The 27,870-nt window shown below is 39.3% G+C and overlaps 1 protein-coding gene across 1 annotated transcript in view; it reads left to right on the top strand.

Moving 5' to 3' along the window:
- Positions 1-27,870, top strand: part of LOC134859160 (protocadherin-15-like) — a 133,624-nt gene that overhangs the window by 45,583 nt on the left and 60,171 nt on the right. The window contains exons 6-18 of the mRNA XM_063875496.1: positions 1,227-1,382; positions 2,167-2,286; positions 2,414-2,524; positions 4,332-4,502; positions 7,723-7,831; positions 7,992-8,104; positions 11,117-11,323; positions 14,454-14,588; positions 17,974-18,123; positions 19,423-19,616; positions 20,652-20,784; positions 21,079-21,158; positions 25,523-25,616. Coding sequence (XP_063731566.1) covers positions 1,227-1,382; positions 2,167-2,286; positions 2,414-2,524; positions 4,332-4,502; positions 7,723-7,831; positions 7,992-8,104; positions 11,117-11,323; positions 14,454-14,588; positions 17,974-18,123; positions 19,423-19,616; positions 20,652-20,784; positions 21,079-21,158; positions 25,523-25,616 — 1,773 coding nt within the window. The remainder of the gene's footprint in view (positions 1-1,226; positions 1,383-2,166; positions 2,287-2,413; positions 2,525-4,331; positions 4,503-7,722; positions 7,832-7,991; positions 8,105-11,116; positions 11,324-14,453; positions 14,589-17,973; positions 18,124-19,422; positions 19,617-20,651; positions 20,785-21,078; positions 21,159-25,522; positions 25,617-27,870) is intronic.

Consider the following 27,870-nt stretch of genomic DNA (forward strand, 5'->3'; position numbering starts at 1 on the left):
TATGATAGCCTAAATTAATGTTTTGTAAATTGGATTGAAAATACCAATCATGTCAAAATGATCAATACCATAAGGCAATTAACACTGATTCTTGACTCCTTCCTTTAAACACATTGTGATTCATGATGTTTTTCACTGTTGTTTAGCTACAAACAGGGAACAAAGACGTAACGTAGCAACCAAGTTGGTGGTCATTGGTTTCCATCTAGCATGATAATTCACCCCTGCTGCTAAATATAGTAAGTGAATGATTAAATGCAGACACTGTGTGTGTGTAATATGTTCAGCTTGGTTCCTCAGGGTATCCAGTTAACCTGCGGTGAATACAGATGAGAATAAATGGTACAATCAAGTGTGTGGGGTTCACTTGGTGTTAAGTGTTGTGAATGCTGCAGGGACGAAGCTGTTTTTGGAGTGTGAGTTTTGATATTATGGACTAAGGGGATGGAGCTAAACGTTAAACTCCTAATGGGAATATTTCAGAAATATGACCAATTAATGGGAGGAATCAGTGGAGGAGCATGAGAGTCAAGAGCCTTTGCAAATGAGAAGGAGAGAAAGAATGGGGAAAGCTAAGCAGGCTGCATTACATCACCACTGTTTCTAAATTCAGATGATGTCTGACAAGTAGTGGTGGCAACAAGACAAGCTGCCACTGTCCAATATACATTTTAAACAGAACATGACACAAGACTCGCAGCTCTCCGTTTGATCAGACGTATGAATAAGGTATTAAATGTAATATTCCAAAAAGCTAAATCCGGCTGCACAGTCCAGCTTAGAATAATAATAAACAATATCTCTGATTTGTTTACAACAATACTATACAGCCAGCATAATTAATGAGAGTAGTGAAAGGAATTTTAGTTGATGTTGCTGTATTGTTATATTTTTTCAGGGCCGTTTTGCCTTTATATGATAGAGAACAGTATACAAATAGCATAGGAGATATATGACATGCAACAACAACCTTAGCGTGAACAGGATTCTTTACCAAAACCTCTCTTTCCTTTTGCTTTGAGCAACATTTGTGTGTGTTGCTTCTTTTCTGTACTTGTTAGGGAGCTTGTTCACTACTAGTTTTTGACACCAGTGAAGGTCAGTGCTGCTCTCATTTTATCATCTCTGACATAGTACACATATTGTTCTTCAGAGAGTCGAAATCTATAACAACTTCCACTGTAATGGTTACAGTAAACACCTTGTTTCTCTTCTCTCTCTCACAGCCCCCCAACTACATCACCACCATCGTGGTTCAGGTCCAGTGCTACAATGAGCTGGTTGGTACCGTAATCTTTCACGAGGTACGGATTGTTGTGAGGGACAAAAACGACAACAACCCTCGCTTTCAGCAGCCGCGCTACTATGTTGCGATAAACGAGGTAAGGGAGCGACTCCTGTTGTGGTTTCTGCTGAATTTATGTCAGTTTTAGTGAGAAAATAAGGTTGTTGATTCAATATTGAAATCTTACTACCTGCAGCTCCAACATAATAATTAGGTCTACGTACAGTTTGATATCAGTCTTTTCCATAAATGATGTACAATGTGGATGCCCAAACCCAAGTGCTTCCTTGTAAGATGAAACAGTCAAGATACTTGTTATTTTTGCTTTACTTTTTATTCATTAAAACTGCGAGGGCATGACAGAATTGAGGAATTATTAATATTCATCTCGCTTCAAAAACAGACCTGCATCACAAGCAATGCTTCTAAACATTCATGTGCTCTAAGATTCCCCCACAACCATGACTATATTACCCCCATTGTTTACACTCCATGTGTACATTGTGTGTTCATTATTTCACAGTGTGTTTACCTTTTCATACTGTAAGCACACCACTGAGTCACTCTGCACTCTGTCAACTGCCCCCCTTTACAAGGTCTCCTGCCTACTGCCTGCTCCTGTACACTCTGCTGAGGGCTCTGGGGAATAGCAGTGGTTTTCATACTTACTTTTTGTTATTCTGTAAACCTTCAGATTGCTGCTGACTGCTACATTTCCACCTCTCTGATATATATTTTTTTCTTTTTGTTTACTAATGGGCTAAAGTGGCATCAGTAATAGCTGTATGCATGGGCTCACTGCTGTAAGTAGATGTTGGACTCACAGTGGGCCATTTGAGCTGCTGACTTTTATTACTCCCCACTCTTATATTTTTCTCTAGCTCACACCAGTTGGAACGACCATTTTCACTGGCTTCTCAGGGAATAATGGAGCTACGGATATTGACGATGGACCCAATGGACATATAGAATACAGCATACTTTACAACCCCAATGACCCGGTATATGGACAAGTCACGCCATGATAAACACCCTCTACACCATTGTAAATTTCTCCAACAATCATGACTTATTGCTCACATCCACTTTTTCTTCTGTCTCATCATATAAATTCTCATTTTCTTTCAGGCGTCTAACAGAACAGTGAGTGTTGCCAACACTCTTTCAGGACACATTATTCTGGCTGAGAGGCTGAACTATGAGGAGAGAACTCGCTACCTTGTTTTGGTCCAAGCCAATGTAAGTGTCAAGATCAGCAAATGCTCAATGTCAACAGATAGAAAATAGGCCTTAATTGTGGACTTTTTTTTTCTAAGGATTTCACCTCAGTATTGACCTTGAGGGTAATGAACTCTAAATGCACACCAAACCATCTCTCAATAAGTGATTTGTATTCAAGCAGCAGCTGTGTTAACAATTTGTTATCTGGAGCGTGGAAGTGTAACATTCAAGGTTCTGTTTTTATTTATTGGCGTAAGACACTAACAGCTTTTCTTTTACCATATTTCAGATCTTTTAGTTATTTTAGGGGGCAAAGTTTTTTTACTTAAAGTCAATGGTTTGCTGCTTCAATGATTTTGAATCCATAGACTGCATCATTTATATTCCTGAGTAAACTTTTAAAGCAAGATCTGGAGCAATGGTTTCTGTTCAATTATCATTCAGCAAATCATTTTTGTAAATGTTTAGTCCACCAATCATGGATTCTTGTATATTTTATACATATTAATAAGAAGTAATTAGAGCTCTCAGTTGGCCGTCACTCTGAAAACATCACACTAAAAATCTGTTTAACTTAACTAATAGCAATTCAGAGATTGCTTACATATTTCCTATTAAAAGTGATTGAAGTTGTCTCTGACACATTCTGAGCAAACCATCTGTATCAGAGCGGCCTTGCATATCAGATTTAATTATGTATGCATAATTATGGGTTTTACTTGAGGGATGGACTGTTACTTCACACTCTGACTGGGCAACATGATTGTGAAAATATTGTAAAACAAGTAGAGCTAATGATGCCAAAATGAGTTATAATGAAAGCAGGGTTATGCTCCAATCCTTACCATATGTCAATAAGCAATAAATGTCTGTTGACCAAGAGCCACCAGAAAGCCACAGGCCAGGAATGCCGCTTTAATTAGAAAGCACCCAGGCTGGGATTTAGGAGGTCACCTTTCCTACATGTTTGCTGGACAGCATTTAGCAGTTAACCCATGTCCTCTTCTCTCCATTTCCTGCCTGAGGGAGCAAAAGGCTCAACTCTTTACCCTGGCAAGTGGTCCTCCAGGGATACTTTATTTTCTCTTGCAAGACGAAAGTCAAAGTAGAAAAAGAAAGAAGACATTGTATTTACCAGAGGCTTGTGTTAAGAGTTCAATTACGCTAGCGTGCTGCTCACTTTGCAGGACACCACTCAAGAAGCGCCAGTACCACAAGTGGTGATCTTAAAAGATAGCTGCTGAAAACATATGTTGTTTTTTTTTGTCAAGGATTATTGTTAAAAAGAAAATGTTTAGAAGAATTCAAAACAGTCATACTGTTTTACTGATTTAAAGTGGTCTGATGCATATTGTTTGTATCATATTATCTTTTTCATTCCACTTCAATGACAGAGCCCTTTTACATAAGTACCATACTAGTTATTATATAAAGAAGTACATTTGAGAAGGTTTTAGATATTGTATAACACAATGCTCCTTCCACCTAAAATGGTCTGATGTAGAGAGGGCAGTCTATAAACAATATTCTTTTTGTAGTGCAGAAATGATAGAATAATGTTCTACTTAAAGCATGAAAATGAATTGCAGTACGTATTTCCTGCAGCCAAACAAATGTAGACTAAAAACTGAATTAATGCATCACTGAGTTTCCATAGCAGCCACCTCTGTAATAATGTATATGCTGCAAAACCGTTGCAGAGATATGTCATGGTTTTAACATGTTATATATTGGTTTAAGCCTGAGCAGTGTGTACAAATGCACAGAGTAACAACTCATCTGGGAGTTTAAAGGTTAAAAATTAAAGCATTTGTTCTTCTTCCAGGACCGGGCTCCGTACCCCCCCAACAGACGGACAGCTGTGACGACTCTGACTGTGGACGTTCTGGACGGAGACGACCTGGGCCCCATGTTCCTGCCTTGCATTTTGGTGAACAACACTCGCGACTGCAACCCCCTCACCTACCGTGTTGCTATCCCAGAATTCACTGAACCGGTAAGAACCAGGCAGACAGGCGAGTGTGAACACGCTGGTTTTCAACAAGGTCATTTGAACAAAATTATTCCTGTTAATAGTATGTGCATATTTTTTTCTCCGCGCAGGTTGTGTTTTATCTGTCGTGCTGTGTTTGCAATTGCATTGAGCCACATAATTCATATTTGTAATATATTTGTGATGCATACCCTCCTGCTATATTTACATGTTAAAGAGCCTAATTGTCTGCTTACACCTTGTTTTTAGTCTCCTCAACTGGAGTCAGAGTTATCTTTGCTGCTGTGTATCAGCATGGTGATTCCAGGAGCATTTTCTGGTCGGTTGGACCAGCAATTAGAGCTGAAGGCTGGGTTGACCTGGGATGACAGCCAAACGCCCCTGGAATTCAAAGAAGCAAGACAACTAGAGAGGGAGATGATTTGGCAGCTAAGATAAAGAGTCTGAGGGGGTACACAAATAGAGATGATGTCTATATCTATAAACACTTTATCTCTGTCTGTAGAAATCTATATTTATTGTGCACAAAGATATATAAAATAAATTACACTCTGCTGAATTGTTATTTTGGACTAGACTTAATAAAACTACATCATCTCAAGCTCCACTTAGTACTTCCTGTTTCAAGAGTATAACACACTCCTCATCAGCAGTCTGAACTAGCCTAGTTGACTGGATTGAACTGTATTGAGTTGGATTGGACTGGAGATGCAGATTGGATTTGATTGGATTTTCTGGACTGGATTGAGGTTGGCATTGTGGTGTCCTGAAAGCAGGAAGATTTGGATCTTCGCCCGGCCCCAGTCTGTGTGGAGTTTGCACATTGTCTGCGTCATCACATGGGTCCTCCTCGAGTTTCCTCAAATACACAATTGGGAATTTGAAACTCTACATGCCCAAAGATTGGAATGATCTTGTCCCTATTTAAATAAACTACTAGTTTAACTACATTGTGCAGTAACTTGCTGGTAGTTTGACTACATTCAACTGTATCGTGATTAAATTATAAGCATTTCTTTTTAGCATTTGTGGGTGTAGTCAACTATTGAAACTACATCATTTATTTTTTTGTTCAAAATCACTTTTCTGCTGTAATTCAACAACCTTTTAAAAAATATATAACTTACAAATATGTATAGTGGTGCATTTTAATTTCACCTATAAATTGACTGTCATTTATCCTGGCAAGTTCATTTCTTTTTTGTTAGGACTTCACATGCGCATAGACAATTGTATATTATTGCAGTGTGTAGTAATACTACGAAAGTATGGTATAGTAGGAATCGTTTTACAAATAAGTACCAAGTTATTGTGTTGTTTTTTCAAATTGTAGCTTGTAAAACAAATGTATAACTTCATAGGCAACAGTAGCAGTATTGGGAAAAGACTGAATCAAGTATGCGCTTGTAATTGGTTGACATATTTCTAAAATTGGAGGCAAACTGAATCGAATTTCTGAGACTAGGGCGAAAGAGATAAAATAATTCTTAAGCCTGGATAATGACCCAAATGGAACTATAAACACTGTTTGTAAAATCAATGGTTGGAGATTTAGTTCTACAGGGAGAAGGGAGTAATGAAAAAGGGTAAACAGTATATATACATGTAGGTGTAGTCTGTGTGTGTATCTGAAGCTGTGGTTAAGGGAAAGCTGCCACACTGACTCACTTGTTTGTCCAGACTTCCTATTCAGAGTTTGCTCGTAATGTATAATTTATGATAAAAGGTTTGCAGACTGCTAAGTGTGCAGCTTCACAAACCAAAGCTTTTTCATTTGTCTGAGAAAATGTTGGTCTTTCTCCCTCTCGCTCTGTTTTCCACCTTCAAACATTGCATGGTTTCAAGCTACCAACAGTAATGGGATCTGATGTGACATTTCCTTTACTTTTATGTAGTAACATAATGTCTCCTCCATACCTTCAGAGTTCCTCCAATACACTGTAATTGTTTGATGTCAATTTCAAAACATATATCTCCTTTCTTCTTATTTTACTTTCATTAAAGAGTGCTTTTGTTCGATTTCTCTCTATTCTGCAGTGTAACCGTTCTGCTAACATATCTGTCCACAGGGAGATTTGTCGTCTCATTATTGAGTGTATTGTAATTAATCACAATGGCTAGACAGGCATTATTAAGTTGATCTGTATTTATTTTTTGCCCTGGAGGGATATAATGCGGGCTCTGGAGTCCCCTGGATAATGACTGCTGGAGGAGGGTATTATAGCTAATCATCATTGTGCAGAGCTAGAGGGATTTGATTTAGCGCACCTCCAGACATTGTAAAAGCGAGAGGGCTGGTTAGGGAGGGGTATAAGGATTACTTCAGAGCTGAGGGATATAAATTTCCCCCCCCCAAAGGAGGGATTCTTCCTGCCAGAGAGATGTTAGCCATGTGTCTTTCTATGCTAAGGGAGTTTACCATAGCATACTCACGCATACTGTGCCATATGGAGACATTTTGCATGAGGAGAAGAATTCATAAATGTGATGCGCTAAACATATTCCCACTTACATAGCCATATGTTGTGGCAAGTATAGATGAAGAGCTGTGTAAATGAAAGCTCAATATGTTTGAGTGTGCATGAGTTTGAAAGGTAGCCTACAGCACTGCAAACAGATTAACCTCGATGTGCAGCTGGATTGTGGCATATTCAGAAGCATCATAATGAGAAATGGATCCAAAAGGACTTCCTTATTAATTAAATATCACAATAGTTTACCAGTGTGCTTCGGACTTTGATTGCTAATGCAATTGCCTGAAGGTCATTGTTTCTTTATTTAATATCAAAAATATTATTTGCATTTCTTCCTAATATTCAGTTTACAAGGAGGCCAATCTCAGCAGCTCCTCCCACCGTACTTTAAAAGTACAAAACAGTTTTTTGGGCCAGGGAGAGAAATCCCGAGCGGCTTTTCTATGGAGCTGTTTTTATCTGGAGTAGCATCATTGCAAGTGATATACAACATGTCACTTAAGATTACACAGCAGCCAAAATAGTGATAATTAGGACATACTATGTTTTTGGGGGCGGCTGATATCCTTTCTAAGTGGAATTTTCTCTTTTATGAGACACTAAAAATCCCATCTCTGAATAATAATGCTCTCAAAGTTATTTCAGGAGACAATGTCTGTGCTACAACTACAAGGTCAACAGAAAATAAACAGATTTGCATCTGATTATCTTGCCGTGTTGTTGACTGATTCCCCCTCCCCTTGTTGCAGAGCAAACTGAACCCACTGAATGTGACCCCTGCGATCCGGGCCGTGGACATGGACAGGAACATACAGCCCCCATCAGACAGACCCAACATTCTTTACTACATCCTAGTTGGTAGGTGCATCACGTATCCTGATTGATTGTGCGCATTTAATGTGCTTTGGCTCGGTCGTCAGCCATGACTTGACTTCTGAATTTTCATTTTGGTGTCCTCGACGTTATCATAAAGTGCAGTGAATCCAAATCTGTGGATGTTTTTATTTTTTTATTGCAGGTCATCCAGTCACATACCGAGAGTATTTCTCCCTGAACAGAACCACTGCAGAGCTGCGTGTTCTGCAGCCTATCAGCAGGGACTTGTACCAACGTTTCACACTCATCATCAAGGTAAACAAATCAATCCAAATCAGTGTTTGTCTTATTATAAAACAACGTGGCTTATACTGATGTCAAGATGTACTGTTGATTGATTGAAACAAACAAACTGTTGAACGCAATGTACTTGGGATGTATTCTGTTAATTTCATACACATACTCTTCCACAGAAATTCAAGAATGTTTGGTCACAATATTGGTTTACACTAATAGAAAAGTCAAAAATCGATTGGTCAAAATGTATATAAACGTTGTATTTACTAAACTCAATCGAGGTTGATTGTCTTGACACTGATTATACTGCTACCTCAAAATCAGGTAAACAAAGATTCTTCTCAATCTGAGCTTTTATTTTTAACGTGCTAGTGCCAAATCAAGTTCAACTTTTATCTCTAACTTAAACATCCACACGTTTCAGCTCCACCTAGATAACCTAAAGGCCATTAACCTTATCTTTAGCTGCTTTGGAGATCTGGGGTAAAAAAGATGTTATGATTTATGGACTTAGCAGGAGGATAGTCTGCTGGTCTCTCATGAATCCTAATTTGGAGCAGAGTCAGGGATTGCCACGGTGCTGCTGGTGCAGAGCAGCAGTGCAGATGAACTTTCCATCCACCCATCACTAACCTCTAGACACCTCTAAGCGCTCTGTAACCGACTGTTTACCGGGATAGCTGTGGAGTGAAAAATGAGAGGAAGAGCTGATTGTAACCAGAGGAAAAAGGCAAGAGGAGATTGATCATATGAGAGAGTTTTTGCATGTCTCCGAGAAGGTTGTGCATAGCTAGGGGAAGGGAGTGAAGAGCAGAAAAACCCACCAAGATCGAGAGAGATATGTGTATGGTGACTAGTACTAGAGGAGTCTTATCTACCTTGGTCATAGAGAGGGCGAGGAACCATTGCTCAAGGACTCCCAAGGGGCAGGAAAGTGAGAATTAGACTTGGGTATCTTGAGAGTTCTGCAGCCTAGCATGTGGTGTACATAGCTAATGCCTTAAAAGATTTAAAATCATATATGGGATGGGGTGAGCTGATGCACCTCGAGCATATTCTAAAAAACGATCTGTTTATCTCAAAAAGTCATGATTGATCCTGATAGGGCTATTTCCACCACGATGACTGGGTAAAAATGAAGACAAGAGACAAAGGCAAATGAAGAGAGTTAGCGTGGTTTAATAGAAACAAGAAAGGAAAAAAATGCAGTATAACACTCCCAAGGCTATGGAGTCAGGACAGCAGAATCGAGACTGATAAACAGTGACTTTGGGAAGCAGTGAATCTCCTGCAGGCTTTTGTGTAGTAGCAGTGGAGTGCAGGTCATTTAGCACTGCCTCACAGAAATAAGGGCATCGCTAAAGAGCTAAATCACCAGGGAACACCGTAATCTCACACCCCGTCTTTTTTCTTTTCGGATGAAAATGTTTTTGTTAATGCTGAGAAATAGCGAGAACATCGAGGCACACACACTTTGTCTGTCAATGACACCACTTGTCCCTCAGGTGTTTGTGTGAGCAGATTGGATCTTTGGGTTTGGCAGTGTGGGTGTTCTTTATTATCAGATAAGGGAGAAAGGTAGAAGATGTTTGGGGAAGATTGCCCCGCATTTTATTGCGATGCCAATGAAAACATGAGATGTAGTGAAACTCGACTTGATGTGCCAAATTGGCACAATTGTGTAGCAGGGCTTTTCAACAGGTAAGACACACAATCCAAATCACAAGGATCTACAGAGTACTTTTGGCCAAAGCACTTTTTCTATTTAGCTGTAGAAATAAATTCTTCTGTTACAGTCGGCACTCTGCAACACAAGCCCAGTGAAAACGAGCTAATGTGCAGAATTAGTTCCAGGTCATGGCTTAAACTGGTGTCGCCTCACACCCCCTCTCCATCTGTATTTCCAAAGCCTTAATGTTTCTGAAGCATCCCAGTGTGGGAGCCAGTAGTGACATATGTGCCTTGGAGGGAAAAAGATAGCAGTGAAAGCCTGACCACAGTACCATACTCTAAGCTGGTGTAAGACACAACTTGGGTTAAAGAACAGCTCCTTTATGTTTTGGTACAGTTTGAATAGCTAGTACAACACACACTTTGGTTTGTGATAATTAGCTGTGTTTCTTAAGCATTCATGTAAACCGTATGGTGAGTGTGCTGTATGATACACAAGCTAGCTTTGGATGCAGGTGTGTCAACAATTCCCTCATGTACTTTTGGGGAAGTGTCCAGCTCTGGGAATTGACTGTATGCATAAACTGTGTGGTAACATTTTTTTATCCATTTACACTGCATGTTCCAGTATTTGGTAATATGTAATAGATTAAGAAAATTCATATTTGTTTTTATTGTTGTGTATTTTTCCTCAAATTCTAACATTAAGAATAATCTCATCTTGCAATATGACATTTAAATGAGTTGTTTTCCATGGCTCGATGCTGCAGGTCAGTTTTTGGAGAAAGACATTAATATCAGGAAGACATGTTGACTGGGTTGTTTGCATACCAAACATCTCCACAGGTTATTTCAAGCTTGCAGGCAAAACAGAGTCACTGTACATAAATGGGCATATTTTGTATCTCAGTTGAGTAAGCACAATCACGAACGGAGATAGCTCTGTTTACTGCTGTAGTTAATTGGTCTATTCTGGAACTGACTTAGTGAGAAGGGCACCCATTTACCCTCCTTTTTATCAATGGTCACCAATTTGACGGAGTAGTTAGAGCCACTAATTACTGCCTCTCCCCGACAAATGATGGTATTTGCGCTAAGTGCTCTAGTAATTACTAAGGCCTAACCCTAAGAGGACCCCTGATTAAATTTAGTAAATGTAGCTTTTTGTAATTGAAATGACACTTGCGAAATTACTCCTTTTGTCCCTATGTCTGCGTAACAGTTGGGACAGCATAACTCTTTAGTGTTTTTACTTTAATCTTACAACTCATTATAAGTACTTCTTAATACATTTCTAGCAGACTGGTTATCAGTTCTTTGACTCACTCGTCCTCTTGTTCTTTTTCCGTATAATTTCAGGCTGAACAGGACAACGGTCACCCCCTCCCGGCCTACGCTGACCTCATTATCGAAATCCTGGACGAAAACAACCAGGCACCGTATTTCCAGTTTGCCACCTATCAGGGCTATGTGAGTGAGTCCTCCCCAGTGGGAACGACTATATCCGCCAGTGCAAACCTCACTGCCCCCCTGGGAATCATCGCTCTGGATAATGACATCGAGGAGGTAGAAAGCAAGAACCTTTATAAGGCGCACTCTTGCCTGCATTTAACACATGCCCACCCATAAACTGTGCATACAAATTCAAAGCACGTGTGGTGCATTCGATTAAATATTGATTAGTGGTTCATATTTATTTAAGAGTTTTGTTGTGCACACATTCATGACTAATTGTCCTGCTGTATGTTTTCCCTGTTTTAGCTGGATCCTGGTGATACACCTGTAGGTAAAGGGGGTTGATTTTAGATGCAATGGCACACACTCACACACATAGAAACATACAGAGCATAATAGGGATGTCCTGATTACGTTTTTGCAGGCAATCCCCAATTTGAGTGCATTAAAAATGAACTGTTATAATTTTATATTAATATCTTTTGATACAGAGGTGAATCCAATATTTATATTTCCTTGCATTATACAGCTGCTCTGTGAACTCCAAACAGCTTAAAGCAGGTCTCCATTTAAGTTCGTAAAGCTAATTCAATTAAATGAGTTCAATGCTGAAAAGCTCTCCTTTCTTAGAATATTTAATGTTACAGCCTCTTGCAGTGTTTGGTATAATTTACTTCAAGACAATTTCTCTTAATTTCCACCTCGAACAAAATGCTGACTGTAAAACACGTTTGTTTTGTGTTGTTTGTTCGATCTACCCTAAATCTACTGGCATGCGGCGGCACATTGTCAGTGTAGGTGTCATTAATCAAATCTGATGTCTGCATTAAGGGAACATGTCTAATTACGATTTTCTTTTTAATTGCAGACAGACATTGTTATTGCTAATTCATTTGGGAGTTGGGGTAATCAAACTGCGATAGGGGTTATTTAAAATATAATAATGTATCTTGCATGTAGATTATTCTACTAACTTTGCTGCACATACTGTAGAAGACAAGTTCCCTTTCGGGTCACCTGTTTCATTTAATCTTCACACTGTTTTTATGCCTATGAGTCTCACACTTATGTAGTTAATCAGGAATCTTGGATCGATGAACAAATTTATGTTGATAAGCTCCTGCAGTGCTATATTTATCTTCCAAGTAGCCAAAAGCTTCTGATTTTATTGCTTCAGTGAGGTCTGTGTCCTCGTCATTTTCAGAGTTGATGTTCTTGGAACTAGCTTAAGGTTTGACATCCTTACACACGCTTCAACAGAGAGGGCATCTGTAAAATCCTGGAGAGGACACAAGGCAAATGTTAATTGATTCGTCAGCGTCTGTGTCCTGCCAAGTTGGTCACAGTTGCCACGTTGACTCTCTTCAGACTGAACCTGAGAACAGGCTTTGCTCTGCTCCTACACCCTCCCAATCAATTCTGCCCTGACATCCATCTTTTTGGAAACCCTGTAATCAACCAGGGCTGCGGCAGATTTAATTCTTGCTGTTTCTCCCTGAGTGTGGTCTTCTCACAAAAACTGTGAAAGCAATGGCCTGTTGCCCTATTAAGTCTTGCATCATCTTTCAAAGCATTTTCTAAAAAAGGAAAACATAAGCCAAATCAAACAAAACACTGAGGACAAGCAACAATTACTAAACAGGGGAAGACCTGCAATTATTAATCACATGATGCAGCCTGTGGCCGTCACTGAAGCCCGGTGCATTGATTTAGTTCCTTAGCATTGGTTACATTAGATCCATTATCAGTACAGCGGCCTTCTTTCAGGCGACAGCTGCACTTTCTTAGTCCATGGGAAATATTCTCTCTCTGTGTGGTCAACATGACAGTTTGCTGTTTGAAGGCAGCCACTCTCAGATCAGTCTCATTAATGCAACAATTTAAACCCTGGATCACAACCACTGCAACATCCTATTTCCTAAATACCAGGATTTGTAATTTGCTGATCACATTGTTTCACTTGCATATTTATTTTTAAATCAATTTATCGGTCAGCCCTGCTCCACTGCTATTAGAGAGTTGTTAGTTACAGGGTTTTGAGTGGGAGCCACTTTGAAAGGTAGCTTACCTTGGGCTCAATACATTTTATAAACAAAGGACCAGGAATGGATAGGCGTTACATTTTCATACTAATCCATAAAAAAAAATCCAAGTTTAGCTTCATCCCTGCTCTTGAAACTAACTCGGGACATCCCTGCATCCCTGCATCACCATACACCACTTCACACATGTGGATCAATGATGCACTGACTTTGTATCCTAATGGGAGTGTGTTTGTTTGCAGTGTTTTGATGTGCAGTGTTCTTCTTCTTTTTATGCAGAAGGGTATTTATTGCTGTGGTTTCTGCTGTAGCTTCAGTCAAAATGTATGGAATTATTCTCTTTGAAGACCAACTTCAAAATATTTTAATTGATTGTTGTGTGTGTGATGTTGGAAGAATGGCGTGGTTTGACATATTTGTTTGACATATTTACCAAACTGTATGTTTGTGTGGGTGGCATTTTTCTGTGTGTGTGTCTTCACCAACCACAGTGGAGAATGCTTTACATTTTCCTCATATCGTAACTCCTCTGATAGACTTATTTTCGAATGGGTGGATACAAACTGTCTCAAACACAGACAGCCAAAACAAATGACTACTACCTTTAGTTCATCTTTCAAAAAAACCTTTATTCTGTGTTTGGAGAAGATTAACAAATCAAAGAGGAGTGGAAGCAGAGATAACAAAATCAATAAGCCACCCAGTGCCGATGTTTACCAAACTCCCTTAAGAGGCTCATTGATGGACGTGAATCGAAGCCAACTCGCAGCAATGGCTCACAATGGACTCGAGGTCTGTTTGTTAACACAATCAAACCACATCAGTGATTGGGCATATTTGGATAAATGGATGTTAAAAATACCTTTTAATGACTGCTTAATGCAGGTCGATATATTTCCGTAAAAAAACATCAGAGGCTTTAATGCTTGTACGTTTTTTTTAACAGAAGTAATTTCCTCTCTTACTTGACACTATCGTGTTAAAAGCATTGGTTCTTGTTTCCTCCACAGCTCCTTCTTCGCTGTTTTCTTAAAATAGATGAGGGACCTGCAGGAGATTACTTTTTCAACTCTTTGGCAGATCAAAACGTTCTGATAGGTTTTCCCAGCCCCACAGCTGCAGCCTTGGGGGAAAGAAATGATGAAACACTCATGTCACCATGGTAACTTGTTTCTTTTTGTACATCTTTTTGTTGGAAGACAAAAGACCCCATGCTGAAGATTACCCTGGATGACTACACCACGATCTTCAGCCTTACACCAACTGGGATAATCCGCTACCTGAAGCTGATCAAACCTGTGGATCGGGAGCAGCAGATGGTCTATACTTTCAAGGTAGGCCTCAGACTCAGCGGTACAAGACAGCACTGACGCCCTTTGACCTACATCTCCAATTCTGTGTCTATAAATAGAAGTCACAGGTTAGGTTTATACCAAGAGGCACCTGCAGATACAAATGTGGTCTGACACTTTTACAGCAATATGACCTTTATCAGGGGTCAAAAAACAATAAAGAACAGTCTGTTCACTTGTATTTACCAAGTTCTTGTGTTAAACTCTATTCAGTTTAGAGAATAAATATATGTATATAGTTATTATAAAATGTGTATATATTTAGACTAAGCACAGGGCAATTAAAGTTTACAATGCAAAGAAAACACTGCAAATAGCACTGGCAAAATAATAAACACACTCCATGCACATTAAGGCAAATAAATATGCTAAGACACAAAGACGTTTTCCAGAACACCAACAAAATCTGGCCAGCATTTAAAACGTATTAATACTGAAACCATTTGTGAAATATTTGGACGTGTATATGCACTACATTCTGAATGACTATGATAATATTGTAGATATATGAGGTTTGTTAATAATCACTGGTGCCTTACCAGGTTTTTTACCCATGGAAACTTGTAACAAAGTTCTGTTCTTTTAAGCATCTCTCTTTTTGATTGTACAGTATTTGTTGTATTTACAGGACATATCTTTGCATACCTTATTTAGTGTCAAATTGATGAATGAGTTATTTTCTTCCTTTTTGTATTTAAGCTTTCAAAATTCTCAACCTATTCCTTCGTAGAGACATATAGAGAGTATATTTTATGGGAACTCTCTAATCTTTTAATATATGACACGGTTCAGTTTCACTGAACTCTGTCGGTACTTTCATGTTCCTGGGATACTTATAATCTCTGTAATGTTTTATTAATCTCCTTAATGCATGGTGTTTTTAGTGGGTGTACAGCCTGGTTTACCAGAGTGACTTGTTTCTTTGCTACTCAGAGTGATGGTCTTGGGAGATAGATTAGACCCCTCCCCAGAGTATTCTTCTGGATTACAGAGCATTGGCAAACCAGCAGTGAGATATGTTGGAACGGTTCCCTGGATAGTGAGGGAGTTTCTGAACAGGGATGAGTCGGATCACTGTAGATTCAGATATGATGCTAACTTAGCATCATATCTGAATCTACAGTTGGCATTGCTAAGTGTTTTTGGTTTGGTTTGTACGTGTGTGTGTGTGTGTGTGTGTGTGTGTGTGTGTGTGTGTGTGTGTGTGTGTGTGTGTGTGTGTGTGTGTGTGTGTGTGTGTGTGTGTGTGCGTGTGTGTGTACAGATAATCTGTATAACCTGTAAAATGTGGATTTTTTATTATTTTCGTACAATTGTAAATCGCAGCAATCACTTTGACGTGCACATGTTTGTTTTTGTATTGAATATTTCTGGATCAGTTTACTGAAGGTTTTTTCTCTTTTACATGATTTTTTCATCAGTAAAAAGAAAAAAGAAAAGATGCATCCACTTTGCAGTGGTGACAGTTCAATACAGCTCTTTAAAAGGATTCATGCATTCAATATCAGATGTAAAGGAAACATTTATTTCCAAGATAATCAGCAGGATTGTCCACGCCATCTCCTATCCTCCACATCAGTTCAGTTTCAATTAAAGATGACGCACATTGCCTGGGGAATACTGAAGTAGTTGTTGTTGAAACACGTGTCCCAGAGACCTGCTTGACATGTAATGCCCCCAATACATCATTTATATTTCCTGTTATATTTTACGTTGATGTTTTGTAACTGTTGTATTGTAAAATACGGATACAATTAGGCAAGCTACTTACTAAGTGACTTTGTAAACCAGGTCAGAAAAAATGAATGAACTACAATGGTTCAATAATGTGTTTTCAATAGAACATCATATGTCTTTATTGTCTACCATGGTGGAAATGTGGGGCTTTTTTAGGAATTGTGAGAAGTGATTTTTCTGTATTTAAGCAATAATTATTATAATAAAAGTTCAGGAAGGTTTGATAAATATCAAGATTTTGCATGCAGTTTTGGCCTCAAAAGAGCATGCTATAGTACCTATAGCACACTTGGATCAGAGTTTGATTCACACTAGATCATAGGTCATATTTGTATAAAGATGAACTGAATGTTTAAATCGTCCCTCTTGTCTGATTCTGTTTCTCTTCTATTTCTCAGTAAAGCTGTTTACGCAGTAAAATACCTACTGCACTGACTCTAATAGTATTTCCTCAGTTTTACACTTGATAATGATTCTTTTGGTGCTGCAAAAATGCAGATGACCTTCTGTACAGCAATATTTTCACTGAAAGCTGCTGAATTCCTGCTTTTTCTGGGTTGGCTGTATAAATATCCAAACTGACATTTCACAACCTACCTTTGTATCTAAATCCAACATACAACTAGTCCAATTCATGAGTACGTAAATCAACCCAATGTGTTATGTTCATGTGTCAGATGTTTTTTTGTTTAATTCTAACAATGCAAGTTATGCAATGCTTTATGATGTCTTGCTAAAAGCTTGTTAACATCATTTTAATTAGACATAGCATGACGGCTTTGTCTACTAGATTGTCTTAGAGACAAATCTTGTCTTTGTGTAAACTGAAGCATCAACTCAATTGTATAATTAATCTTTGTATCTTGGACTGGAGGAAGAAAGAACACACAGATCTAATTTAGGTAAAAGTCAGCCTTCAATGTTAATTATCTTGTGTCAGTCATACTGATTGTGTGAGAGGGATAAGAAACAAGGCGTGACATTTTTCATATTTGTTCTGTGTATGTGTGTTTGTGCATAGATGGGTCAGCACATGTGTGTGTGTTTGGAGTGTCTTCACATAGATCTGGGATGACTCAGGCAATCCTAATCTGTTTTCTCTCTTGGCTCCCAAAACATTTCTGGCCTTCTCCCTTCATACGGTTGGCTAAGGAAAGAGAGACTCTGTGAGCAGAGAAAGAAGCGGCTGTTTCTGGAAATGTATAGCTGCTACTAGAGGAATCTTCAAGATGTACAACAAAACCATTTCAGGGCTGAGTGCAACTTCTTGAGTAAAACGAGTGTCCTATATTATGCTGTGCCACAGTTGTTGCAGATCAGAGCTGCCAAGGACTTATAAAGATGCAGTTTGCTCAGTTTGCAAACTGTCCTTTAGTCAAGCTTTATACAAGCCTTCTCCTCTCATTTCATCTCTTTTTAAGGCATTTCCAATGTAGGGAATGAAAATTGAACATTTACAAAGGCCAAGTGTAAGTGAATTAATGGCCTAGGAAAAAACATGTTGAGTTGTCTTTTTGAAGCAAAACAGTCCTGAAAGCATAAGCTTGAATATAAAGAAATCAGTCCTCTGGGATTGAATTGCAAAATATAGTTTCTAAAGCTACAATATATCTCTTTATTGTGTCTACAGATGGTGTCATCGGATGGCGTGCAGCAGAGTAGCCCAGTCACTGTGAACATCGTGGTCATTGATGCCAATGACAACACGCCCACATTTCCCGAGGTCTCCTATAGCGTCGAAGTCTTCACAGACATGCAGCCCGGGGAGACGGTTCTACAGGTAATAATTTCAACAATACTTCCTTGCCTTTTTCCCTCTCTTTTCGTACTTTGCTCTGGCTCTGTGCTTTACTCCTCCGTCTTTGTCCCAGTCGTAAAGAGTCTCTCACGCTCCCGTTCTTTCATGCTCAAAGTAAAAAAATAAGTACCACGATCCAGTGCATTGTGTTGACAGGCGAACCCCTGGAACAGTTCCCTTCCTCTCACTTGCAGTCACCACAGATAAGTCAAGGTGAATGTGTCTCTCCGTCCTGAGTGCACATGCCTGGGAAACCTTTTATCCAGCAGATCAGCTGCTATGATGGCTTAAGATAACAGTACTCATCACTGATGGCCATTAATCAACCTTTCCCCTTGCATTAAAATGATTTTTAAAACAGGAGTTCATATTTTTGAATCCACTTATGGATTTTGAATCTTGTTTATATTTTATTTAATTAAAGCCTTTTAAAGGTCATGCTTTTCCTATCCCCTTCTGTTCAGACTTGCACATATACGCATACTAATACCAACTAAAAGCAATCTCATATGCACATGCACAGGACATGTGTCAGGATGTGCATATGTACTTATACATGCACTCACAGCCTCCAAAATTGTAACCCCTGCTATATCTATTTATGTTGGAAGGTTTCATCATTTTATTGTCCCTTATTTAGTAGTCAGTGCATGATCTTTTCCTCTTTCAGTTGACCTGTCCTCTCAGCAAAACCTCTCAAAAAAAATGTCAGACGCAAAAAAGGTCAAGTTTAATCTGTCTTAAAAATCAGCCATTTCGCCCTCCTTGAAATGAGGCCAGGGGTCACAGAGTGTTGGGTATGACCGCTTAACTGATTTTTATAAGCCGTTTATGAGAGCCGCAGGCCCCGGGAGGCTGCTGCTGCTTATTTGATGCTACAGCTTTTGCTCCAATGTCAGGAGAATGAAAAGAGGAGGTCTGGGCAGCTCGGATTAAAGTTTCAAGGCCTTAAAGATATGAAGTCAACTGCATCATGATAGTTCATAATTAAAAGCAGCGGGATGCCTTAAATAATTGGCTTAAAAGAAATTGTGTCTGCCTAATTCATTTGATAGCAAACTATGCAATATGCAATATATTTATATATTTTTTTCTTTTCATCTTCAATACTCTTGTAGCACTTCAGTCAAGTTTGGCAACTTGACTGAAACCTATCCGAACCCCCAGCTGAGCAATATTTACTGCTAGATGAGTTCAGTGAGGATTTGGCTGGCAGATGTAACAGACAGAAATATCAAAACAAATGATGTATATCTTTTTCTTATCTGTCCATTCTCCCAGTTAACCGCAGCAGATGCTGATGAGGGACTGAATGGTCTGGTGACCTACCAGATACTGGCTGGTGCCCGCGGAAATTTCATCATTAGCAATCGCACTGGACGCATCACTGTGGCTCCTGGTGTCACTTTAACTGTGGGACAATCTTACGCACTGACCGTCAAAGCCTCTGACACTGCACCAGAGATCCAGAGAAGGTATCTATAGTAGCTCTCCTTTTAAGAGTAATTGATTTGAACATTGAAAGAAATGTTTGCATTTATTTAATATGATGTGCCATTCATTCCTCTTTAATTTAAACATCATATGTTGTTCCAGTGTTTCTGTGTGTGTCTTCTCAGGATTGCAAAGGAACTACCAGCTTGACTTTTTATGTTACAGAGTTTGCTCTGGGCTACATTACAAAAAAAGAACAATTCTCACAAACTTTTCTGAGCCAAAACACAGATGGTCTTGTTTCATCTAACACTATAAAGAATCTGTTGTTGGATACAAATATCTCCTCTTTATCTTGGGATTATGCCAACACAATGCCAAGGTATCATGTCTTCAAATGTAATGTTGTTGAATTATTTTTTTGCAGTAGATTGGTATAATTACATATTATTGAGGCACATGTAGTATCAAGAGATATACATCTGAAGAGAGAATATGAATTTGGGAAATAGTGGCCGTTTTTTTTCAATGTCATCCACATAAGACTGGCTTAGACATTTTACACTGTCCAGGATTAAAACAGTGTTAACCCAGGCTACAGTTTGACATAATGACAGCTTGTCAGATCATTTTTACCATGTACCTTTAGCAGTTTAACAAAAGATGTCACAATGAATGAATAAATGATAAAGGCCGTCAGTTCCATTTAAATGTTTCCTGCGGTGAATAACCGAGAACAAGCAGGCTAATTATCAGAAAGTAGGTTTTTCAATCATAAACAAATCATGAATACAAGGCTTGTATTTTGTTTGTGACATTTATGAATTCAAAAAATAAAAGCTTAAATTATACTACTGTGTCCCAGATAAATACACCACTTAAAAGCAATACGATCAAAACCTGTTGAGTTTCTTCAGTTTTTCTTTTGAGTTTGATTTATTTTTCTTGGATCCACATTATATATCATAACACTTTTTTTCACTATGCTCTGGCCACAGCACTTCAGTACGGCTCAATAGGTTTCAAGGAGAATCTACTGCTATCATTGGGCTGATGTGTGCTTTTCTTTCTTTCAGGAGTTCAATCACTACAGTTTACATTGAGGTTCTGCCTCCCAACAACCAGAGCCCCCCACGCTTCCCTCTCCTCACCTACAACCTGGAAGTCAGCGAGGCAATGAGGATTGGAGCCATTCTGCTTAATCTGCAGGTGAGCCTCTAAACCACAAATACAACACAAAGCACATGCAAATATGGATAGTTTTTTATTTATTGAGGCAATTAGTATCCTGCTATTGTTTGATTAAATTGTCAATAAATTGTTGAGGCATATTGTAGTTTCAGCAACCACACCTTTTCTCCCTTTTTTCATATTTGACTATGCTGTGCTCTTCAGTGCACTCCAGTGCAGCTCCCTTGTTGCCCAGCTGTCATATCTCATAGCCCTCAACTGTAATGGCACCATTTGAACATCAAGATCCTGCTCCTCTTTTCCTTTCCCCAGGCCACAGACAGAGAAAATGACCCGATCACATACCACATTGTGAGTGGGGATTCCCAGAAGGTCTTCAACCTCTCTGAAACGTAAGTCTAGATATTTGTTTCGTAGAATGGGCCTCATAACGTGTTTTAGCCAACTTCACTGTAGATGGAACGGTGGTTTGAGGAATGGATGGAAAGGCTAGTAAATGATTCATCAATGGCATTTTTCTCATGAGCTCATATGATAAAATGGTTATAAATTGGGAATAGGAAATGGGATGTCCTTTTTGGGTCTGTTTTCAAGGTCTCTGGTTTCCTCTCAGAGTTCACCAACACTCAGGTTACTTCATTCACCTGTAATTAGTTTGTTGATGTGAATATGTTTGTCTTTATGTGTTTTGCCCAATCTCTCTCTCTCAATGCAAGTTGAACATAAGAAATGTGTTGAAAATGAATGGATCCAAAATGCTGTGCTAGGTTGGCAAACTGTGGTCATGTCATTATTGTAATATAGTTCTGCAAGGGCATTCTTCAACTGACATCAATTTAAAATTCTATCAATTTTTGTTTTATTAGGCAACGCTTTAGTGTGCAGCGGCTGTTTTATCGCATGGACACATGGACAAGGACATCTCTACTGTTAAAGTCTTCAATGAGCATTTGTGTTTAATGTTGTTCTCTCAAATTCAAAGGACATACATGGGCACAGTAAACAAAAATGTTGAGACATGGTGTTCCTTCCTTCACCGTGATGGCCATTCAAATAAACCAGTCAGGATCTGTCTATCATCATTAGCTTCCCTCTGATGATATAGACTGCATGAATGGGGCTGTGGGGAAAAAGGAATGAGAGGGACTAGTTGCTGACTTGCCAATAATGGGGTTTGGCTGATTTATGAGCCAATTTATCCTTTGTTTTATGAACACTGGCACTGGTTGCTGTCACCATCAGAAATCCCAATGAACCAAGTTGAAAAGCACACCTCTTTACTCTCACCAATTGTTTTGGGTGATTGTTTGTGACCATGATGCCAATGTTCTTTTGTCAAGTTAAGTCAAATTTATTTGCACAGCCCAAGGTCACAAATCACTAATTTACCAAAGAGGGATTTACAATCTGTATAACTTTAGGTGGAGAAAGGAAAACAAAACTGAAAGACAAACATGGGTGGAATCCCAATGCAGTGGATGTCATATGTAAAGTAGACAGAAACAACAGGAGTAAGATGATGTGTGGATAACCAAATGACATGAGTTACCATAATATATGCAACAAATATCTGACCTTAACTTCTCTAATCAACTTTAGCATTTGAATAATCCGCCTCAGTCACCCAGAGAGCAAGGAAAAGGTATGATTTATTAAAGTGGTCAGTGCCTTTAAACATTAAATAAGCAAGCAAAGAGATGCAGGGCAGACTGAAAATGCTGGACCCTGCCAGACACGTTTCTCTCTAATTGATTAAATCCTCCTTTGTCTCCATCCCATAGTCTTTCAGCTATGCGGGGCCAAGCCGTGTTGCAGCGAAGTAGCCCTGCCTTTTGTTTGCTCTTAATCTTCTCCACTGTTTAAATGTGTTTGTTTAGTGGGGGATTTGGACTTTGTGGCTCCAAAGCGGTGAGCAGCAGTAACACGATCAAACAATGGGAGATACCGATTGTTGCCACTCTAATCTCTTATACCAGATATGACTTAAACCCTGTTGAGTTAGATACACATCCTTTAGTGCATTCTCTGTGTGGCAGAAATATGACAATCCCCTCACAGGCTCTCAGCAACCTCGCAATATAAAAACTTCAAGCAAAACAGGTGCTGATCGAGCACATGATGAATCAAATACTGATTAGCTGGTACACTTGATGAGTGTGCACTACAGAGCCCAACTTCACACTCTCCTTTTTCAACCACTCAGGACTCCGTTATGATTCAGTGAAGGGATTTTTGCATTGCTGCATCGTTTGCATTCAGGCTACATATGGGTTTGGCTCAATCCAGCTATTATGAATAATGAACTCTCCAGTCTATAACACTGATACATGTGGTAGGTTCTCCCAAGGGAAAGGTGGGAATGCTTCAGATTCACTCACCATTATGGTAGAGAGAATGTCACACCCTTGAATCAATGGCTGAGAGTCTGCCAGCCACCAGTCGCTATACACAGAGTGTTCAGTAATGACATACTTAACTGAAGAGACAGGTCACACATCATAAACAAGTCTGGAGTACTTCTAGAGAAGTCCCAGGCCTTGTGGGAATGATGATCACTTAAGTCACAACTTCAGTATACTTTTCTTACAGTGACTCTGAATAGTATGCTCGCAAAATAGATCTATGATACAAAAAAATACCGGAAAATGTCTGCCTGATGACCCCACTGAAACTGGCATTTTAGCCACACCAAGGCAAAAGTTGCATCTAGTAGTTTAAAAACACTCTCAATGTTATTGTTTTTCCATTAAAGAACACTGACATCATTCGTAGTATACTGGAAAATATGTATTCTTCCCCATTGTTTAAGGGAATGTATCAATACTGTTTGATTATATATTGTGTTTATTTTTAAAAACAAATACTATATGCTGATTAATTCTTTACCCATATACATTTCAGTGACAGCTTCCAAATTCAAGCATTGGTGGTTTAATCAAAATATCTTATTCTTTTTTGTTGATCAAAACCCTTCTGATCCAAGCCTTCTTTTTTTTGAGCATCTCAAAGTCACAGAAGCCTAACCAGGAAGCCAAGCCAACTTCAATACTTAAGCCTTTTCAGTGCTTCGGTATCCAGTTGGCAGGCTGTAGTCTAACTGAAGTCTAAAAGAGCTCATAAGAAAGCCCTGTGAAACCAACACTGCAGTCAGTTCCAATTAAATTGTCTCAAAATAAGATTTTTTAACTGATACAATTGGAGTATAATAAGAGTATAATTGTCTCTAATTTACTGATTTTATCTTAAGTGATTGTGAGCATATCAAAGTTGTCGTATCAGAGGTGAAATCATTGTTGCCACCTGTCAGTCCTGTACATCAAGCCCAGTTTACCATTTAGAGACACGATCTGAGCAGAATGAAAGACTGACTAAATGTGATGCATAGCCTCTAACCTGCACCATTGTCGCTCTATACAATGGTGTTAACAGCACCCTGTCAGTCTGACAACATCTTTTCATTTGTGGTGGCTGGGGAGAAGAGGCAGGACGCTATCTCACATGATCAGTGAACCTCTCAGACCCAGCTGCTCGAGTGTGGCTCAGCACTCCAGCTGCAGCAAGGAACAAACTCCCCAGGCTGCCTTAGTGGCATAATCAATCTTATCTTTGTCATCATCAGCATCAAGATCATCATCATTATAACCGTAATTATGACAATTATCACTGTATATCTTCATTATCTTATTCACATCGGAGTTTCCTTTAATTTAGGCTTCATTGAACACAGGGTGGCCTATTTTTTACTCTTGTGCTTATGTATAAATAAACATGAGCACAGTGGCCAGTGAAGGATGCTGTGCTGCATTTTTATAGTCTTTTTAGAAAGCTGTGTTTGCCCTTTTTAACCACTCATCAGGTGTATTCGATTGAAAGCAACGTGTCCACCAAAACGTGGGGCAACTACTTTGAAAGATAGCCAATGTAAATGGAGGATTCTGTAATCGTGCCTGTCAGATTTTAAGGATGAGGCTCTGTAGTTGGACGGCTATGGACCGGAGAGCCTTGAAAGAAGCAGCGGCATGGTTCTGCCTGAACTGTTTGGCCAAAGGAGCTTTAAATTAGAAATTTGAAGGAGCAAGGGGACAGCAGGGAATTGCAGCAGGCATTAATCTCGCAGTGCGTTTAGATGCATTCGTCTTCCCTTCCATTTGCGGTTTTGGCAGAGCCTCTCTTGAGTGTGGTAGTGAAATTATTTTGAGCGTGCTGTGTTTTGAGCATGCACTTGCACTCACGTGTCTCGTGTGCCTGTGTGTGCAAACAAAGATAATTCAGCGTCCTGCTTTGGAACGCATCCACTCTTTGGAATGCCAAATTATACCTTGTGAACGGAGCAGGAGGGCCGCTGTGTCTGCTGCAGTCATTTAAAAAAGAAAACATGAATCGTTCTGTCTGTAGTCCATGTGCTTAGGGAGCAACTGGCAAGCTACAGAGAGAGAAAGACAAAGTGGGTGCATTTAAAAGCCAACCTACTCTTTGCCTAAAAATCATTCTCCTCTATCAGCAACCATATTTTGCACATCCGTCTTATCTGGGAGTAGATAAACTCTGAAGTGTAGCCCTCTCCCTCAAACTCTGTTGCATCAGTGATAAAGTATTCAAACATTTGTAGGGAAATAAATCCCTTTAAATGAATGCTCTTTCTTCATATGACACAAACAAGATATGTGAGGATATAAATACACAATGTCCTATATTGTGTTTGGTTTGTCTCGTGTGTAATAGTGATACGTGTTTCTTCTCTGACACTTCTCTATAGGATTGGCCTTCTGCTTTTGAAAGACCCTCTCGACCGGGAGACAACAGATCAGTACCGTCTGATTGTAACAGCCTCCGACGGCAACCCTGGAGGGGTGAGGCATACATCTCTTTATTAAACTATTCGCTGTGTCTGTGATCTCCTTAAATATTGAACACTTTGAGCTCAAATGAATTGTTCTGATACGTGCTTGTTAAATGAAAAATGTGACCCGCTGAAACAAAGTCCTTCAATCTGTTAGAACTCACGGTGGTTAATTTATTATTTTTTGACACAAATTCATAAAATCTGTGGTGTCATAAGTTGTCAGGAGAACCACTTCTGTGTGCCAAACCAATTTCACAAACGAATAATAAAGGCTGCCAGCTAATTTAAGTCCTCATGGAAATGATAATGTGTGATTTTGCCAAAGTGGAATTTCTTTACTCATTGATAACATTCCAAACTTATTTCTTCAATATCACGCCTGCCTTATGTGTCCTGATAGTGATACCAGGGAAAAAACTAAAATATGAGGAAATAAACTAATTATAGATGAAAAATCTGTACATGTTGTTTTGGATTAAAAAAAGGGACATTATCCTCAGGTTGGGTTACTTGGAGGGTTGGGTTCTGTTTTGTTGTTGTTAGTGTTAATAACTAAACTGGGTGAACTATACTTGCAAACGTATGATTTGTTTGCATCAACATCCCAATAAAAATGCATCTGAAAAAAAGGGACATTATTAGGAAAATGTCATTAACGTCTTAAGCAAAGTTTATAGGCAGGGTTGACTTAAATGGATCAAGATTAAAAGTAGTTTCAATGCAGGAATATAGCTGCCAAGTAGTGTTAAGAAGCACCAGCATCTCTATCCATCTTGCTATGACAAACACTGGCTATCCCACATAAGACACAAAAGATGTTTCTTAAAGAAGTACAGCAATTGAATATTGCACTTCTAAAACATGTATGGTCAAATTTACAGCAGCAGAAACCAAGAATAAGTTCTCATTCCTGATTTGAGTCAAGCTCCAAAAACACAACAACCCTAATGACATCACTTTGAAATCCTCAGAGTTATATCTCTTTCACAGCTACAGAGAATTTATTTTTATTTGAGTAGTATTACCATCAATAGTAACCAATCTCTAATTGAAAAATGTGTATAGTGCCCTTATTTGAATCCACTTCCCACTCACTTCAGGAGCAGTTGTGAGGTTTGCGTGTTTACACTCACTGAGCTGTCTCTGTTACTCAGCCTAGAGAAATAGCAGACACTATAACTGAAAGTGAATGCTTGCTGCTCAGTCTCCCACCGAGAGCAGATAATCATATAAACCGTCTTAATTTAATTAGAGTTCACCTCAGTTGGCTCAGTTTTCACAGCTGTCTCGTCTGGATGCAGAGGTGAAATGTGGTTTCCTTTTAAGATGCTGTGTGTGATAGGTAATGAACATTAGCTGATGAGCTGTCACTGGAGTGATGTTGATTGCCTCCCTCTCACCTGCCCAAGCATAAACACTCAGAACTACAGCTCCTTTTCATCTGTTGGCAACTACATGTGTCAGTCAAGTGGAGCTGTAAAAAGAGCATATGTGCTGCCAGTGTGTGCCAGCATCTGTGACTGTCCCAGAACTTTTAAGTGTGCAAAAATGACACAGCTAGAGAGGGTGGGCTAGGAGAGATGGACAGTGACAAGGTCAGAGAGCAAGTAAAAGAAAGAGAGTGTAAGATGGGGCTTTGCCTCACAGAATGAGGTAACCACAAGTCGCTGCACTTTGTCCTAATATTGATGGACAGATTGTACAAGCCGACACCCTTTACCTGTATAGTTTGTGTGGAAAATGTGTCGTCCACAGAGTGAATTACTGGCTGCCTGTGGGCTAAATGTCACAGGCAGGACTGTCACAACAGGAAAGAAGTCGAACGACTGAGAGGGGTGAAGGGGTTGCGCAAGGGTGAGGGTGAGGGTGAGGAATTAATTCAGTGAGACGAAGTGCTGCCAGAAAGTTCAAAATAGGCACAGAAGGAGGGAAGGAGAGGAGAGGGCTACAGAGAAAAGGAGAAGAAGTCCAGGGATGTTGATGTGTAATTAGCACTGAACTTTAGTAACCATGGGAAGGACCCAACGAGATGGGCAAGCTGTGTTCCCCCTCGTTGGGGCACACACATGCACACACATTTCGAAAGAAGAATCATTCATAGTTTATGAAATAGATTTTACACAATACGAAGGAATATACAGTGTTAGGGTATAAATGTGTCCACCAGTAGAGAATTGGTAATTACATTTCTAAAGCTGTAGCTATTCTTGAGGGATCTTGTGATATTGCAAATCCAGTTGTTAAATCCAGTTTGGCAAACA

Source organism: Eleginops maclovinus, chromosome 22 (genome assembly GCF_036324505.1).
Source record: "Eleginops maclovinus isolate JMC-PN-2008 ecotype Puerto Natales chromosome 22, JC_Emac_rtc_rv5, whole genome shotgun sequence".
NCBI lineage: Eukaryota > Metazoa > Chordata > Actinopteri > Perciformes > Eleginopidae > Eleginops > Eleginops maclovinus.